The 16,125-nt window shown below is 40.1% G+C and overlaps 1 protein-coding gene and 1 long non-coding RNA gene across 5 annotated transcripts in view; one reads left to right on the top strand and one right to left on the bottom strand.

Moving 5' to 3' along the window:
• dcc (DCC netrin 1 receptor) overlaps positions 1 to 8,783 on the top strand; it is a 241,742-nt gene extending 232,959 nt beyond the window's left edge. For all 4 annotated transcript variants that reach the window (XM_046839225.1, XM_046839228.1, XM_046839227.1 and 1 more), the window contains exons 28-29: positions 4,308 to 4,450; positions 7,090 to 8,783. In XM_046839225.1, coding sequence (XP_046695181.1) covers positions 4,308 to 4,450; positions 7,090 to 7,179 — 233 coding nt within the window. In that variant the 3' untranslated portion in view covers positions 7,180 to 8,783. The remainder of the gene's footprint in view (positions 1 to 4,307; positions 4,451 to 7,089) is intronic.
• LOC124379117 lies at positions 5,933 to 13,513 on the bottom strand. Its single transcript, XR_006924375.1, has 3 exons — positions 13,280 to 13,513; positions 7,088 to 7,321; positions 5,933 to 6,264 (listed from the first exon to the last, which is right to left on the bottom strand). It is a non-coding gene; the product is annotated as an uncharacterized LOC124379117 (long non-coding RNA).
• Between the last annotated feature and the right edge of the window lie 2,612 nt (positions 13,514 to 16,125).

Genomic DNA, 16,125 nt, shown 5'->3' with positions numbered 1-16,125 from the left:
AGCCGATCGCCTGTAGTTGCGTTTTAATTGCTTTTCCTCAAGACTTAAACCCTCCCCCCTCCTCCCCCGTCCACCGCGGGCGCCTGACAACTCCACCACCACACCGCAAATAGAACAGCTTGAGGGAATATGCTGCTTTTTTTGTCAGCTGTTGTTGGAAATGCATCCTTTTAAACACACACTTTTTATTTGAGAGGCTCACTGTGTAAGACTGGAATGTGTGGCAGATTATGTGAGCGTCTCGTACCAGATCACGTTAAATGCTCAAATCTGATTGGTCAGGAGGTCTGTAACAGCATCCAATCACAGGTTTTATTTAATGCGTTTTTTTGTTTTGTTTACAAATTTATGGCTTTTGGCAGGCGCCTTTTATCAAGAGCTACAGTTCGTTATACATCTGAGCCATTAAGAATTTAGGGCCTTGCTTAAGGGCCCAGCAGTTGCAGCTTGGTGGTGCTGGAATTTGCTTTTGATTTGTTTCCTTTATATTGTTTGTATAATAACAAATAATTCACCAGGATTAGTATGATGGATGATTAAAAATTTTTGTGAAATTTAGTAAATAGATGGACTTTAAAATGTACAGAAGTCTCCAGTACAGTGTTGAATGTTTCGGTTGAGAATATAGCGCTCTTCGTGCAGCCCGCAGTCTCGAGTGTAAAAACAAACAGCATGTGGTGTCAGCGGTTCGCCTCTAGAGGCCGCTCTTGTAATGATTTTTGCCGATAGCCGATAGTTCCAGCTAATCACCTGTTTACTATAAAGCCATTTAAAAATTATTTTGTTGGAAAACTGTTGGAATATAGGAAGAATAAAACACTTTGTACGGTTATTAGGATATAATCAAATATACTATTTCACTGGATACTTTGCGTCGGTTCGCACCACACCATGCCACTATTAATACATTTTTGTTGTTCAGAAGATCGTCAGATCTTCACTTCCACTGGTTTTTTTTTTTTTATTTATTTCACCGCTCCACCAATTTAGCTTTTTTTAAAAGCCCTTCCCTGCCGATGGCGCCATGTTTAGGTCCAAATTGGCTCCAGTTGCCGACACAGAAACATCTCGACGAGGCTCCGCTTGTAAAATAACAGGTGCTTAGACGCAGTGGTGGACTCTCTTCATTTTTGTTAAAAAAGTGTGCATCAGATACAAGTTGGAATTTCTATAATAATGCGTTGTTTTGAACATATTTGCATCTTTCTTCATATAAAATCATTAGCAGATGCACATTTATTTTATTATTATTATTTCATAACGTATCGTTGGTCAGTTATAGAGATGCACGTCCCTAATACCGAAAACAGACGAGCTCCTGCAGGCGTTTTATGGGCGGAGCTTACAGTATGAGTCGTGAGCACGCTCGGTCTCTTTTTGTGCGATCATCCGCGAGCTGCGACATCGCAATGAATAAAAGAGAAACAAAAACCCAAAAAGATGTTTAGTCTTAAATGAACTTTGGCTAACAATTCAGATCCAGCTGTACATACGCTCTCGCTGGTTCCGTACGTAAATCACAATGCGTTTCAGTACTTGATTCTGATTGGTCAGATGGCGCTTCATCTATAACAGCTGGTCTGACAGTTGTTTGAACACGGTAGAAGAACTTGTACATTGGACGCTCCACACGAACATGTTCATTTTTATATAATGATGTTTTCTCTGAGGAGAATCATAGAATGAGACTTTATTGGCAGCATGTTGTAAGGGTATGTTCTAGACCCTCTTATTCTAATTCACTAGTAATGAATAATAAGTATTCAGTTGTTTATGTCTTTATAGCACTTGTGTGTCTGCTACTATTATGTAATGTTAGATGCTTCTACAGTCTGAACACACTGAAAGCGTGTGAAGGAAAGAATAAAACGCTTTAGACGTTTTGGATCTTGCCGAATTGCTGTCCTTGAACCTTTCTGGGACGTTGTACAATCCTAGCAGCACATCATCAGTGATCAAAAATCCGTGGAAGAAAAAGCCGGTAGGGTTCGCCCTCTATCAAGCAGCGGCGGTACAATAGCCACTCGACAGAGCTGTGAGGCTCGCCTCGCGCTGATGGAAGCGTTTCTGATCATCATTTCTATGCATGGGATCATCCGACTGGCCGGCCTCGAGCGCATCGGCCATTTCACACTCCACCACACACACACACCGCGGCTCGGCGCTGATTGTTCACACAGTGTGGGGAGTGCAGTGTTTGGGCTTGACTAGACCGGAGCGATATCAAAGGCATTGTGGGTAAATTGATCCATCAGTGTTTTACTAAAACTCTGGATTTTTCCATCAGGATCTTCTCTGTGATTTTTCCAGCACAGCAGGCCAGAGGATGTTCACTTGTTACAGCTGTTTCACTGCTTCTGCATCAAACCGTCATGGCTGCCTTCCCAAAAGCAGAGTTTTACTGCTAACACAACAATCTATCTATCTATCTATCTATCTATCTATCTATCTATCTATCTATCTATCTATCTATCTATCTATCTATCTATCCATCCATCCATCCATCCATCCATCCATCCATCCATCCATCCATCCATCCATCGAGTCTGCAGCAGATTCCATGTAAAGCGTAAATAATATTTTTTTGGTTTTGTTTACGAGAAATGAAACTATTTTGCGTTTGTCTTTGATCACACGTTAGGGTCGCACTTTCACACGTCATATCCAGGAAGATAACACACTGCTGTGGGTTATGCTGCTGAGTCCTGTGATTACTGAGTCCACTCACAGGCTGCTGCATTTGCATGTAATAAATAGAAGGAGATTTTTAGGCCACTGTGTGTATGCAATGTGTGTGTGTGTGTGTGTGTGTGTGTGTGTGTGTGTGTGTGTGTGTGTGTGTGTGTGTGTGTGTGTGAAAATGCACATGCTTGTGAAATCTCAACTGATTAAGATGATAGGAAATGTGACTGCTTGCTGTAGTAGATGATCGGTTTGGCAGGTTCTTAGCCGTGATGGGAAGATCGGATCATTTCAGTGACTCGGTTCTTTGATTCTCATTCATTAAAAATGAACGATTCTTTTTTTGGAGTCATTTAGTTCATTTCGTTCCTTTGATCAGAAATAATATAAAAATATAGCATTTTCAATAAGCAGATTCCCCAACATACATACACCAACTCTGACTAGACAAGGACAAATGATGATAAACAGAACGAGTAGCTTCATATCTATTGCTCCGTTTCGTTAGTTCTTTTGTCATGTGACTCCCATAATTATTGTAACGTTGTCAAAAAAAAAAAAACGTCAATGGAAGTCACATGATAAATGAATGAACGACTCGAACTAGAAGAGTTGAGAGGTAAAACTACTTAATTCCATTTCCTGTACATAACCTAGAGATTTTGCTATGCTTTGCTCATGCGTGTCTAGTGTGGCAAAAGTATTGGCACCCATGTATAGCAAAGCTAATATGCCTTTGGTTTGAAACGCTTTAAATAAAGAAGGACTTTATAAGAAGAATAGAATTGTGCCATAAAATCTCATGCGTTATACGGTATATTGTAAAATAAAAAAGTAATAGATTTTTAAACCATGAATAACGAGTATGAGTGTTTAAACACAAGGCCCCCTTGTCGGATTTGTCTTTTTTTTTTTTTATCCACCCTCCACACGTACTCGATAGGCGTTTGATGGCGAGAGTGGAGCGCCAGCAGGGACTAATAAAAGCCAGCGTGAAGGAGGATGCGCTCTATTACAGTTCATCGAACTCCCCTCAATCTTTTTCTCCATCTCTCAGTCTCTCCTTGAGCAGGTGCTGGCAATTTCCAGTGTTAAATTATGCAGATAATGCCCAGCCCAGGTATCTAATTAAGATGAAGCAGAGGGTGGTGGGTGGTTAGAAGTTCTGGAGCGGTACAGAGCGTTGAGATCGCTGCTGTCCGTCAATTATACACACACACACACACACACACACACACACACACACACACACAGGAATCCGGTCTTTAGAGTGCAAAAGGGCTGGCTTGTGGATGATTAGGGGTCCATGCACACCATCAACATGTCCATCTGTCTTGTCTCACCTGTTGCCAGACTGACAGATTTTACTATTTGCGCTGTCGTTAACCAACTCCTGGGCCAACCGCGGAGCCTGGTGTTAAGCTGGATTAATCCGCTCGAGCTTTATGCGTTTGTCGGTTCCGATTAGTTTCGCAGCAGCGCTGATTTACCGCGAGTTCACTGCTTCATTTTGTGCAATAAACGTCGAATTTAACACCCCGTCCCTCTGATGAATGTATCTAGGAGGAAGAATTCTTGTACGAGTTGTTTGAGCGTCTGTTAATTAAAAATATATGTCCTCGTAGGTGGCAGCCTCCCAAAACCCCAAGTCAAGACAGCGTCGTTAGGACAGGCTGGGAAAGCCAGATCACCGCTACTTCCTGTCTCCGTTCCGACAGCCCCCGAAACCGCAGAGGAAGGCCAGAAACCAGGAGAAGACCCCGCAAGTGTGAGTCTCTTAAACACACACACACACACAATGAATTTGAACACCTTGAAATAAGAAGCTCATTAGATGCTGCATCTCAACAGGAAGTCCTTCCTTCTGACTCATTAATTGTGATTAAGCTCTAATTGTGGGTTGGGCTGCATCTCATTACCGTGTAACAGGAGCACTCGGGTTACTAACGCCATCTTTAAGCTGTTTCACTCTGCAGGGGGGTTTAGGAGGTTTTTTAATAAATACAGTGGTTACTACTGGATTGTACGCTGCTACTTCTTCGATTCGGAGACCGAGAGAGAGTTTTCACTGCAATTTCCTGAGTGCTATTTTAAGCGGTTATTCTCAGAACGAAGCACAAATGCCAGTGAAAAAATTTCAACCGAACAACATTCACTTCTAAATTGAGTTTACTTTAAAAAAAAAGTGCAGACCTGATGGATATATCAAGGTGGAGCTTTTTTCCAGAATAAAAAATAAATAAATAGAAAAATATATTAGTTTTCCTATTAGTTTTTCTCAGTAACTTTACTCAGTAAGTGCATTTCTCAAAACAATCAGCACAACACACTGGATTACTTCTAAAAGCCTGTACTCTTCTCAAAATCCTTCGTTCATCTTTTAAAAGTTAATATTTGTGTCAATGAACATCTCGTTCCCATCAGAATAAGACAAGTCCTTTTGTCATGGTTTACAAACAAGATCGTCACAGTGCTCAGTCATGTGCACGGTTTCAGTGTTTCCTAATGTAAACGGTTTGAATTACAATGATAAAAAAATGCACCAGGCTGAATTTCTTCTGTTTGGTATCTATTAATTTTTAACAGCAGAAATGTACACATTACTGTATGTGGGATATTGATTATAAGACACCAGACAGGATTCACACTTGTTCTGTAGTGTACTAGTGTTTCGTTCACTTCCTGGTTTTACATCCATTTTCAGAAATTGTAAATCTGTGTTCTACTGTCGCCATTCGAAGGTTCAGAAGATTCAACTTTGACCTGTTTCAGAGAACTAGATGATCATTAGTTGATCTTGATGCCGTTCACTCGACTTTATTAGTGACATTCAACATTCAACATTGTGACGATCTTGTTTGTGAAAATGGCAATGAGATGTTCATTGACACGAATACTTACTTTTAAGAGATAACCTAAGGATTTTGAGAAAAGTACAGGCTTTTGCAGGAAATCTATTGGTGCTGTTTGTACTAATCGTTTCGAAAAACCACTTACTGATTTGCAAATATTAAGAATGACTTGAGAAATTCTGCAATTGAAAGCAATTGAGGAAAAACTGAAATTAGCCTGACTTGAACGTATGCTATTTTGAATAGCGTGATTTAGTTTTGTAATTGCTTTATATGGATTTTTTTTTTCTCGACCCATAGAATATACATGACAAGAGAATCTTGATGTATCTGAAACGCAGCTTCAATGCAAACTCGCATTCAAAACGGCACAAAGAAAAGTTGAAAAAAGTTCTCCGTTTAGCACCATGGACAGCAAACTCTGGCTGACCTCTTACTTTATTTATATTTCATGAACATCTTTGTTTGCACTGGTGCTAAAGCCAAGGTCATATATTAATAATGCAATATAAATAAGTCACAGTCAGCGTACGTACACACACTGAGGGCAGCTTCGGGGACGTTGAGAGAAAAAGAAACAGGATTGAGAATAGCAGGTGATGGAGAAGATCGCTCTTACTGAAGGTCAGCTGATGTCTCTTCTGATATCGCACAGCTTAATAACTGGCTTGAGGAGTTCGAGAAATAAGTCTCGTAATGCTCACGTGCCTTTTATTCCCACCAGGAATGCCTAAAAAGAAACACGCCAAAACGTGTCAAAAATAATTTTTAATAAAAAAAAATACTATGGACATTTTATAACGTTTACATTTAATAACTTGGACAGGGCTGGTTCTGATTATCTTGTCTTTGATGGTTTTTAAGACACACAAATGTTTTATTCTTTTATATGCAACAAACTCAGTAAAAGGCAAAAACAGACAAGAATTGGTCAGTGAATGACTGGAAGTAAATACTGTTGTGTCCAAATGGGACATTTTCTTCTCTAACAGAAGAACTTGTAAAAAAAATGGAGATTAGGAGAGCAGACACAGTCAAACATTGAGGTGAAAAACTAAATTGTTTTGACGTTGTTTTGGATCAGGGAATCCTAAAGCAACATGGCTGCCGTTCTATACTTTAACATACACCAATGCAGTTCCATCTGGACTGCGGCTCATTGGAACCGACTTCACCGTATAAGACAATGAGCGAAGCGTATGTCCGAGCTCTGTAAGCGTTATTTAGAGAGCAAACAGTCGCCTGGAATGATATCTCTCATGGAACAACCTGCCCAGTCACTGCACCTAAATCCTATTGTGCTGCTCTGGAATGCACTGGATCACAAAGAAAACTCCAACTAGTGAAGGACATATTTGGCGAGACAGCAAAGTATTCCAGCTGAATGTTTGGAGAAACAAACTGTCCAGCTGTTGAGTGTGTGTAAAGCTGTTCTTCATGTTAAGGCAGGATTCTTTTGTGAAAATGAAAGTACACCCTCTTTCTATGGTTTTATTTATCAGAACATAATCGGGACATGTTCTAACTTCACCCTGATGATGTTCTTTACCTACAGGTGTATGAGCAGGACGACCTGAGCGAACAGATGGCCAGTCTAGAGGGACTGATGAAGCAGCTGAACGCCATCACCGGCGCCGCATTTTAACGTCGGGGAAGAACCGGCGGAAGCTGTGATCTAGCGCAGAGCCGGCACGCCATGAACTGGGCCACCCACTTGTGACTTTTCAGATTCTCCGGTGTCCCTGTTCCGGCCTTTTCTCCACTCATGCGTTCTTCAGCAAAAAACCCTGCGATGAGAAAAAAAAAAAAAGGGAAACATTTTTTTGAAACAACCACACACAAGAAAGGAGCGTTTTTCTTTTTCTTTTCGTTAAAAACAGAGCTCTGTTTGGAGCTAAACCACCTCGAGACGATTCTCTCACCGACGTTTCTGTCTTTTTCTTTCTCCACTCACCCTGCAGCTTTGGCGAATATAAATACAATGGAGAGAACTGGGGTCAGAAAATGACACGTTGTTTTCTCAGGTCCGTCTCTCTGCTGCTCTGTCGCTCCATAAACTTTCTGAAAACTTTGCTGTGCTTTTCCAAAACACGGCGCAATTTAGATTTTGTGACGCAACGAGCCCGGGAAATAAACAGTCCGTTTCGTTGCAGATATACCTCCATTTCCTGACCAGAAGTTTGACCTTCTAAGACTGTGTTATAATGCACAACTGATCGTCCCCTGTATTACTGACAGTGTTCTGTTTTCCACACGAAGAAGCCTAGAAACAGTCAAACGCAGCAAGAAGCTACGGCAGCCGTGGGCCGAGAGGCGAGACGTCGCGGCTGGAAATCAAACAAACGCCGTGAACGAGCAATTTCGCTTCCACCCAGGCTGTTATTTTACAGCTACACCAAGTCTGCGCTCCAAACCGTGATGGCGGTCTTGCAGATAAAAGACCCCGTCACATCAAAACGGTGTCGACAGCAGAACACTGCTGCGTCAACACGTACCATGTTTTACTTTTCTCTTACAAATGTTTGGATGTGCCTCGATTTTTATTTCCCCCCTTTATTTATTGATGCTGTCTAAAAGCGACATATATTCTTTTATTTAATTTTTCGTATTGTTTTTTTTTTCTTTTGGAATTGCACTTGCGCAAAAACCTGCCAGAGAGAAGGAGAAACATTCGCAGGGCAAAATACGGCGAAAAACTATGGGGGGGGGATAGAAGAAAAAGAAGACCGCCCGCGTCCTGTCGTTCCCGCAACAAGGCGTGGCAACTACGTCAGATATTTTTCTTGTACGCTGTACATGTGTAAACATTACCATGGACGAAATCATGAACACTGTAGCAACACAAGAGAATATGCTGTTTCTTTTGTATTGTACAGTAACATAGAGCAATTGAAGGGGAGATCCATAGAGTTCGATAGTTCCATAGAGGTTTTAGGGATGTTTTTTGGGGGCTGGGGTAGGGGGGCATTAGGGTGGGTAGAAGGGCAAATGGAGGGCTTTTAACCAGGAAATTTAATATATTGTTTCGAGTGTTGCTCGATAATTTATCAACATAATGTGTCCATTTTATAAACGATTTCTCCGAACGAACAGAACAGAAAGGAGTGCCTACTAAACCCCTCACGCTAGTACGCGCTTCCTCGACGAGGAACGACCGAGCCAACGAAGGATCACAGTTAGATCGATCTGTTATCATGTTTTCTTCTGAATTCCTTTCATTTTCCATTATAAATAGATGTTTAATTAATACCAATTACGCATCAGGTTGCCATTAAAGGAAAAAATAAAACAAATCAGGCAATCGTTTATTAAGCTAGTTAGCAAATTTAATATAATTCCTTCAATTCGGATGTTTTTTGACTAATAAATTGAGCGAAACGCCACGCCGATTCTAACGTTTCTAACCAAACCCCATACTGTGACAAACTTTTTATATAAGAAAGCGAAATCCGATCTCGTATACGTATTTTTCCATCCTTCTTAAATTGTCTGATTTTAGCGTTGTTAACCGAACTAGAGTAGACGTTGAACGGTACAAGTGTACATTTTGTTGCCATGTGAACGAGGGGAGAACGTTTGCGCACCTTGTAAAGTGTGAAACGAACCCCAACGCCCTTCAGCCATTTCTACCCACGACGTTGTATACAATTGCTGGTTTTGTAATGCACTGTAGAACAGTCTAATGGTCCTTTTTTATATAGAAACGTTATTTCAATTGTGCATTCTTTTGGTTTGATAAATAAAGATTTTGATAATAAAAAAAAAAAAAACAAGCATCACTTCTTTGGATACGTCATTTTGTTTGAAATGTCTTGAGAAGTTGAGGTCCGTTGTACCACACGTCCTTCAGTGCAGTGGCCCTTATTGAGGGTGTGATAATGAGCTCCAGATTTGGATCAGGTGTTTTAGGATTAGAGAAATTCGAAACCGCTGAGCATTTGGGAGTTGAGAAACCTTGTCTTCTCCGCCGCTACAATAAAGCGTCGTGGCTCAGGCTCGGCCCCCTCACCCTGCGACGCGTACCTGAGGCAGGAGAGCAGATGCTGAGTAAATGGGTGTGATTAATGGGGGAGTAGTCTGGCATATGCTGCACCAGACGCCTCAGTCTGGCCGCCAGGAGAGCCGCCAGTAACAGAGCTGCGTCATGAAGCTCTTCAGCAGGTGATAGCTATTCAAATATGTCACTATCCATTAATAACATGGTGAAGAGCTCGATAGCTGAGTGAATTTTTTTTCCAAACATTTGGATTTCATGGTCATTGGTATCGACGGTGTATAAGTAAAAATCTTGTATGATTAAGTGTGTTTTCAAGAAAATTGTGTAGATTTGATGCCACAGTTTTCTACGTCTAGGAGTTCATTACTGGAATGGTATCAGGCTTTGCTGTTATTCTCAGACTAGCGATCACTTACAGTGTTTGGTAGCTATCAGTGGAGGACAATAAGGAAGTAAATGGAATTAACTACGCTACACTACCTTAAAGTCAAATATTTGACTTTTTTCTCAACTACATTTTGCGAAATCGGTCGTTACTTTTTATTTATGAGGATAAAAACTTAAACCTACATTTGACTGCATACTGCATCAATGCTTCCGAGGTGATGAAGAGGACTCTCAGCATCCTCCCAGATGTTCAGGACAACATACACAGCAGGACATTTTGCAGCTTTTGAACAGTAAAGAGATTCCTTCAGGGCTGATCGCACGCAGGGCGACTTTTGGCCACTTAAACGTACATATTCCTTTGCAGTATAGTAGATTTCCATAAAGAAAACCAGCAATGCAGGTGAGAGGAGGAGAAGGAGGAGAAGTTTTCCTGCCGCACACATCACACCTGGTTAATGTTGATTTTATTTGAAAGGAAATAACATTAAAAATCAAAACTTTACTATTACATTTGAATATATGTGCTATTTTATTTGTATTATCTGCAACAAAACAGAACCTTCATCGGTCCAAGTTTTTTAATGACCTTATCTCAAAAAATACTGAAAATAGTGTCATGATTGTCTTAAATCGAATGGATTTTATATGGACCAAAATATTGGGACGTCTGAATTTTCCAGTCATATGTGGTTCTTTCCCAAACTCTTACCACACAATTGAAGGCAGACAATTGTGTAGGACGTTGACCTTGCCCCGTTTACAATTCTAAAAACTCAAATCCTAAAAACAATCGACTCTTAAGATGTGACGCCAATGAGAATGTTGAAGCTCGAACCAACACATGGACAGACAGATGGGAGAAATTATAACAACCCAAACCCGAATAATATGTTTGTATGACAAACAAGTGGAAAGCTGTATCTGTTGTTCTACTGAACTGTATTCGATATTTGTCCTTGCTGTGACCTCAACCACATTTTTGACTCTGTTCCAAGTTTGTATCAGCTGATTTTTTTTGTTCAAAATATTTAACCGCTCGTCCATGAGATATCACACCGACCAGACGAGCGGACAGATGGACGACAATCTGAAAACAGAATGCCTCCTGCACTCGGGGGCAGAGGTATAAAATCATTTGAAGAAAATGTTTGTGGTCTTTTTGGACCGTCCAAAGTTTTCAAATGAAGCGTAAATCAGCAGTTACATTGTGCAGCTGGTGTAAACATGTCTTACACTGAGAGACAAAACAACCGCCTGGCGTCTGCTGAGCCGATTTTCAAACGTGTTATGGTCATTTTGTGGCTTTGTGTGTTAAAGCAGTCAAAGCCACTGTGCCACAGAGCTATTAGCTATCCAGGCTATATTAGCTATTGGTGTGTGAGTGTGTATACACACATTCCATGTCTCTAGCCAGTAGGAACACATCCAAATAAGCAGGGTACATTATTGTTTACCATACCTCAGAAATGCTACTTGAACCTAAACAGAATGTACTGAACCTAATATCTCTAATAAGATGAGACTTTGTTGATCAATTATGACTGCAACTCTCTCAGTCATTTTCCAGACCCCCACTTAATGCCCCTTCACCCCTCCCCATAGTACAGTATACATATAGTACAGTGTATATATATATATATATATATATATATATATATATATATATACACACACACACACACACACACACACACACACACACACATAGTGCCCATCTAAATACCTCAAATATCTTTTTATGACTTGGTTGGAATTTGTATCAATAACCCCTTTAGCTTTCAAGGTAATAATTCTTACAAATTGACAGAAATGTGACTCTATTCAACAGCAGGTTATTATCTCGCACAATACTAAACTTGACTATCTTACAAAAAAAGAGAAAAATACAACACATTCTAATGACAAACACACAGTCATATGAAAATGAAAGTAATTATAGGATCTGGATGGAGCGTAAAAAACAAGTCCATTCCATCAGTACACAACCTGGGAGGAAACAATTCAGGACTAAAAAGCAAATTACCAACCAAAGGATGTTTTCAGAGCAGACGTGGTCTCACATTTCACAGTTCTCAGCTGTTTTTTTATTTTTATCGCCTGGAACGTTAATGAGTGTCTTTATGAACACTTGTCAGACTTGAGAAATGAGAGACAGGCGAGACGCTGAGTTCTGCAGTTTTCAGCTGAATAAACAATTCACTAAACAACTTCGACATTTTTTATTCCTTCTTTGGGTTGTAAGAATCTGCAGGTAGAGAAATGGCGCTTAAAAATTATGTTATGGAAGAATTATTTTTACTGGTTCCTTAATTTTTAGTAGCTACAAACTACATAGGATAGATTTATTTCATAAACATAATCTAAATATGAATATAAGGCACATTATTAAAACAGGCTGATGAGAATATAATGACATAATTATACGAGGTGGTATTTAAAGGTTTCGAGACTAATGGTGTAACCGGTGCTATTCTGAACACTTGCATTACCACGTCTGCGATTTCAACATAGACAGCAAGTTAGAACAAAGACTTTCTGCAAGAGCAGAAGAACATCACCACAAGACGAACGAGAGATCAGGAAGACCTTCACCGAGCTCAACCCCAGAAAATGTCAAAATCGTTCGGCAACTTGTGCATGATGATCATCAGTGAGCAATCCACATGATCTCACATACACACCCCCCCTACTCAACAGATTTGTCTCCTGCAGACTTCGCTTTCGTCCCGGAGATGAAGATGCAGCACAAAGGTCGCCGTTTTGACACCATTGGGGAGATCCGGCACGAATCACTGAAGACGATTGACACGCTATGAAAAGAAGACTTCCAGGATTTGGAATTAGACACAACAAAACTAAAATAAAAGAAAAACAGTAGGAAATGTAGACAGAAATAGAAATGAGTTCTATGCTAATAAGAGGCTTTTAATAACAAAATACTTTGAAAGTTTTAATGTGATTTTAGAGTTCAAGTGAAACAGCACAAAGCTGAGAATAATATAAAGCCCACCCGTGCTGATGACAAGAAAGACCACCCGTGCTGATGACAAGAAAGACCACCCGTGTTGTTAAGAAGAACGGGACTGATGACTGAAATGTTCAGGATTATAATAAGCATTAGAATAGCTATTATGTTAGCCACTGCAGGATATTTAATTACCCTTTAAAGGGTAACAGTCACCTTTTTTGTTTTCGCCATGAGGTATTATGAGCTTCTCGGCCTCACGCAGCTCTTTTTCTCCCTTTTTTCGAATCAACACGTCTAAAAACGTCGCACATTTTATTCATAAGACCTTCGTGCATATTTTACCAGGTCACCATGTGTTATCTGGAAAACAAAATCAGAGTTGTACGATACCTCCAAAGCTCTCGGTTGCTCAGTCAGAGCCGGGGCCACGAAGTTAATGGCGGAAATGCGGCGCTAATCAGACGGCACATAAAACCGCAGCCCTGCGAGCTCGATATTAATGAAGAGGAAGCCCTCAGGTGGGCTTTAATCAAAGCATCAACAGTAAACGGCTTTTACACGCTTCACCTGGCTGCTCTCATCCGCATTGCTAGCACCTTCTGATCCGCTTATTTCATCATCTCAACTCATAAACAGATCTCAGAGTATTATGGGATGTTGCACATGAGGCATGGTCAAGAAAACAACATAGTAGTGAGGTTTGAGGCCACCATGAGCCATCAAAGAGCTTTAATACTCTCCTTGATATCGCTTTGATGTATCTCTAGGAACTGGACTTAACCAATAAACTCTAGTGAAGATAAACTTCATGGTGGTGAAGAGCGAATATCCAATGGGGTCAAGATCTGATCATTTGAATCCAAACCAAAACATTCAAGTGAGATCCTAATATGCTGCGAATGGGCGTGGAGTCTTTAAACCACACCCACCAGAACCTTTGGTCTTTATAGAATTAAAAAAGGACCATGCACTGATCTTGGGACGTCGTTTTATGGTAAAAAAGAGCCAAACCATCGAAACAAATAGAAATCCAGCTGCCTTTATCTAAATAATGTATATAAATGAATGTGATTAGATTTTCAGTCACATCCTGGGTTACTGTTTAGAAAGCATGTTATTTGGGGGTGTTTGGGGGTCGCTAAACAACAGCCGTGTTTTTTTATTCCACTTATACACTGCTAATGTGGTCCGGTCCGCTTCAGCTGTGCCATTTTACGAGCCCTGCTTAAATCCTCAGTCGAAAGAAAATGTCTTTTCTTTCTCCACAACGGTCCCATGAATGTACAATAAATGACTACAAATTGGAGCGAGCCAAAAGTCAGGAAGATTTCAATTTTGTGTCAGGACTGAGGTCGTAGCCTTTCGAGGCTCGTCTAATAAAATTGTTCTCGTCATCACAACGTCCATGTGCTGTGTGTGTGTGTGTGTGTGTGTGTGTGTGTGTGTGTGTGTGTGTGTGTGTGTGTGTGTGTGTGATTGGACTGCCTTTCTTTCACACCATCACTTCTTTGTGTCCTACCTTTCATCCTTTTGACCCTTCTGTCTTCCTTCTCATCCAACTCACTATTTTAAAGCAACTGTGAAAAGAAGGCGCATAAATCTAAGAAATGATCATTCGTTTTATCATCATTATCACTAGATATTATTCTGAAAAGCAGCTCAGAGCAGTCAATAGGATGCACTGTAATGCTTTGTTCTGTAATTTCCTGCACTGACATTTCCAAGTGTATGGAAATGACATACAAAAAAAATAATGTGGCAAGAGTGAAAAGCACATCGACGACTGTCTCATAAAAAAAAGCCTGAAGGGCAAGACTGACATTTACAAGAATTACGATTCCTTTATATAGCATATGTTTAAAATAAAGTGCAGTACAAAAACAACAGAAAGTTTGACTAGATCTAAACCTTTAGTTTAAAATAAAGGGAGATGTAAAAAGTCACCTCTTTTATTTTGGGGATTTTTGCCATCTAACTGCAAGTCAAATAGAGGGAAAGATCCCATTATACCTGTTTGGCTCATTTACCTCGTTCGAGCTAATCTCATAAACTGTAAAAATCTATGAAGAGCACTTTAACATCTCTATATTTTATCACTTAAGACCTTCAGGAGAAAGCTGATATGAAGCTCCGACTACAGAAGCAGTTTTACCGTGTGCTGGCACAACAGATTTTCTGCTTAGACAAAAAACCTCCAATCAACGAATGCATTTGAAATCGGCACACTGGGTTTTTTTGTATATTATCCTGTGTCCTGTAAATGTTATACAAGTTCAAGGATTTTATTTATATGCTTTGGCAACGCAAACTCATTAGGTCTTTATGAGAATACACATTACTGACATTCTCTCATGTCCAGCGATGTAATCGCACTAATATACGGTATAACCCTTAATGCACATCCATCCAGCCATCGTTATTTTGAAACCCAGGACCTGGGCGGTGGATGAGTAGATACCAGGTTGCAAGAACCTTGTGTGGAAAAATATCTGACGTCAGTTTTGATATCACACTGTAATTTGTGTGTTTTGCCCATTAAGAAACAGTATCCACATTTACATATAGTGTCATCTCAGAAAACATTATTTAAACACTTCAGCTATTTATTAATCAGTGTTACACAAAATGAAGGAGAGAAGAAACACCAAGCAATGGTGATGAAAAAGGAGAAAAAATGAAAAAATTAAGCAACTCTAAACCAAAATATGATGACTTGTATCTCAAGTATGGTTTCATCATGGAATTGACGATGACTGTTAGCGATGGCGACTTTATCTGTTATCTGTTTATTCTGCAGAAGTTGTAATTTTGTTGATGGTTAACGCACTGTTCATGTGTACAATTTGATTTGTATTTTGGGAAATAAAACCTCACAAATCAACTGTTTTTGGCTTTTCACTAACATTGGTCTTGGTGTTGTGGACTAGTGCATCTTTGAGCCTGCGTTCAATACGAGTCAATTACTCAAGTACTGTTCAAATCAGATACACATTTACTCAAGTCATAATGGAATTGGTGACGCTGAACTTGTATTGGAGTGATGTTTTCGTGCTGTATATACAGTATGTGTATGTTTATGCATACATACATGGTCTGTTCAAGTAAATGCCAGCATGTCCTAATACTGTTAGGCGGCGCACATGTTGCAGGCCAGTCCAGAGACCGTAAATCAAGATGCCATCCAACAGTGTTAGTGCATGCGTGGAACAGCGTGTGGTGATCACGTTTTTTGTGAA

This window comes from Silurus meridionalis, chromosome 25, assembly GCF_014805685.1.
Source record: "Silurus meridionalis isolate SWU-2019-XX chromosome 25, ASM1480568v1, whole genome shotgun sequence".
NCBI classification, from domain to species: Eukaryota; Metazoa; Chordata; class Actinopteri; order Siluriformes; family Siluridae; genus Silurus; species Silurus meridionalis.
The sequence above is the reverse complement of the archived record's forward strand: the minus strand, read 5'-3'. Positions and strand labels throughout refer to the sequence as shown.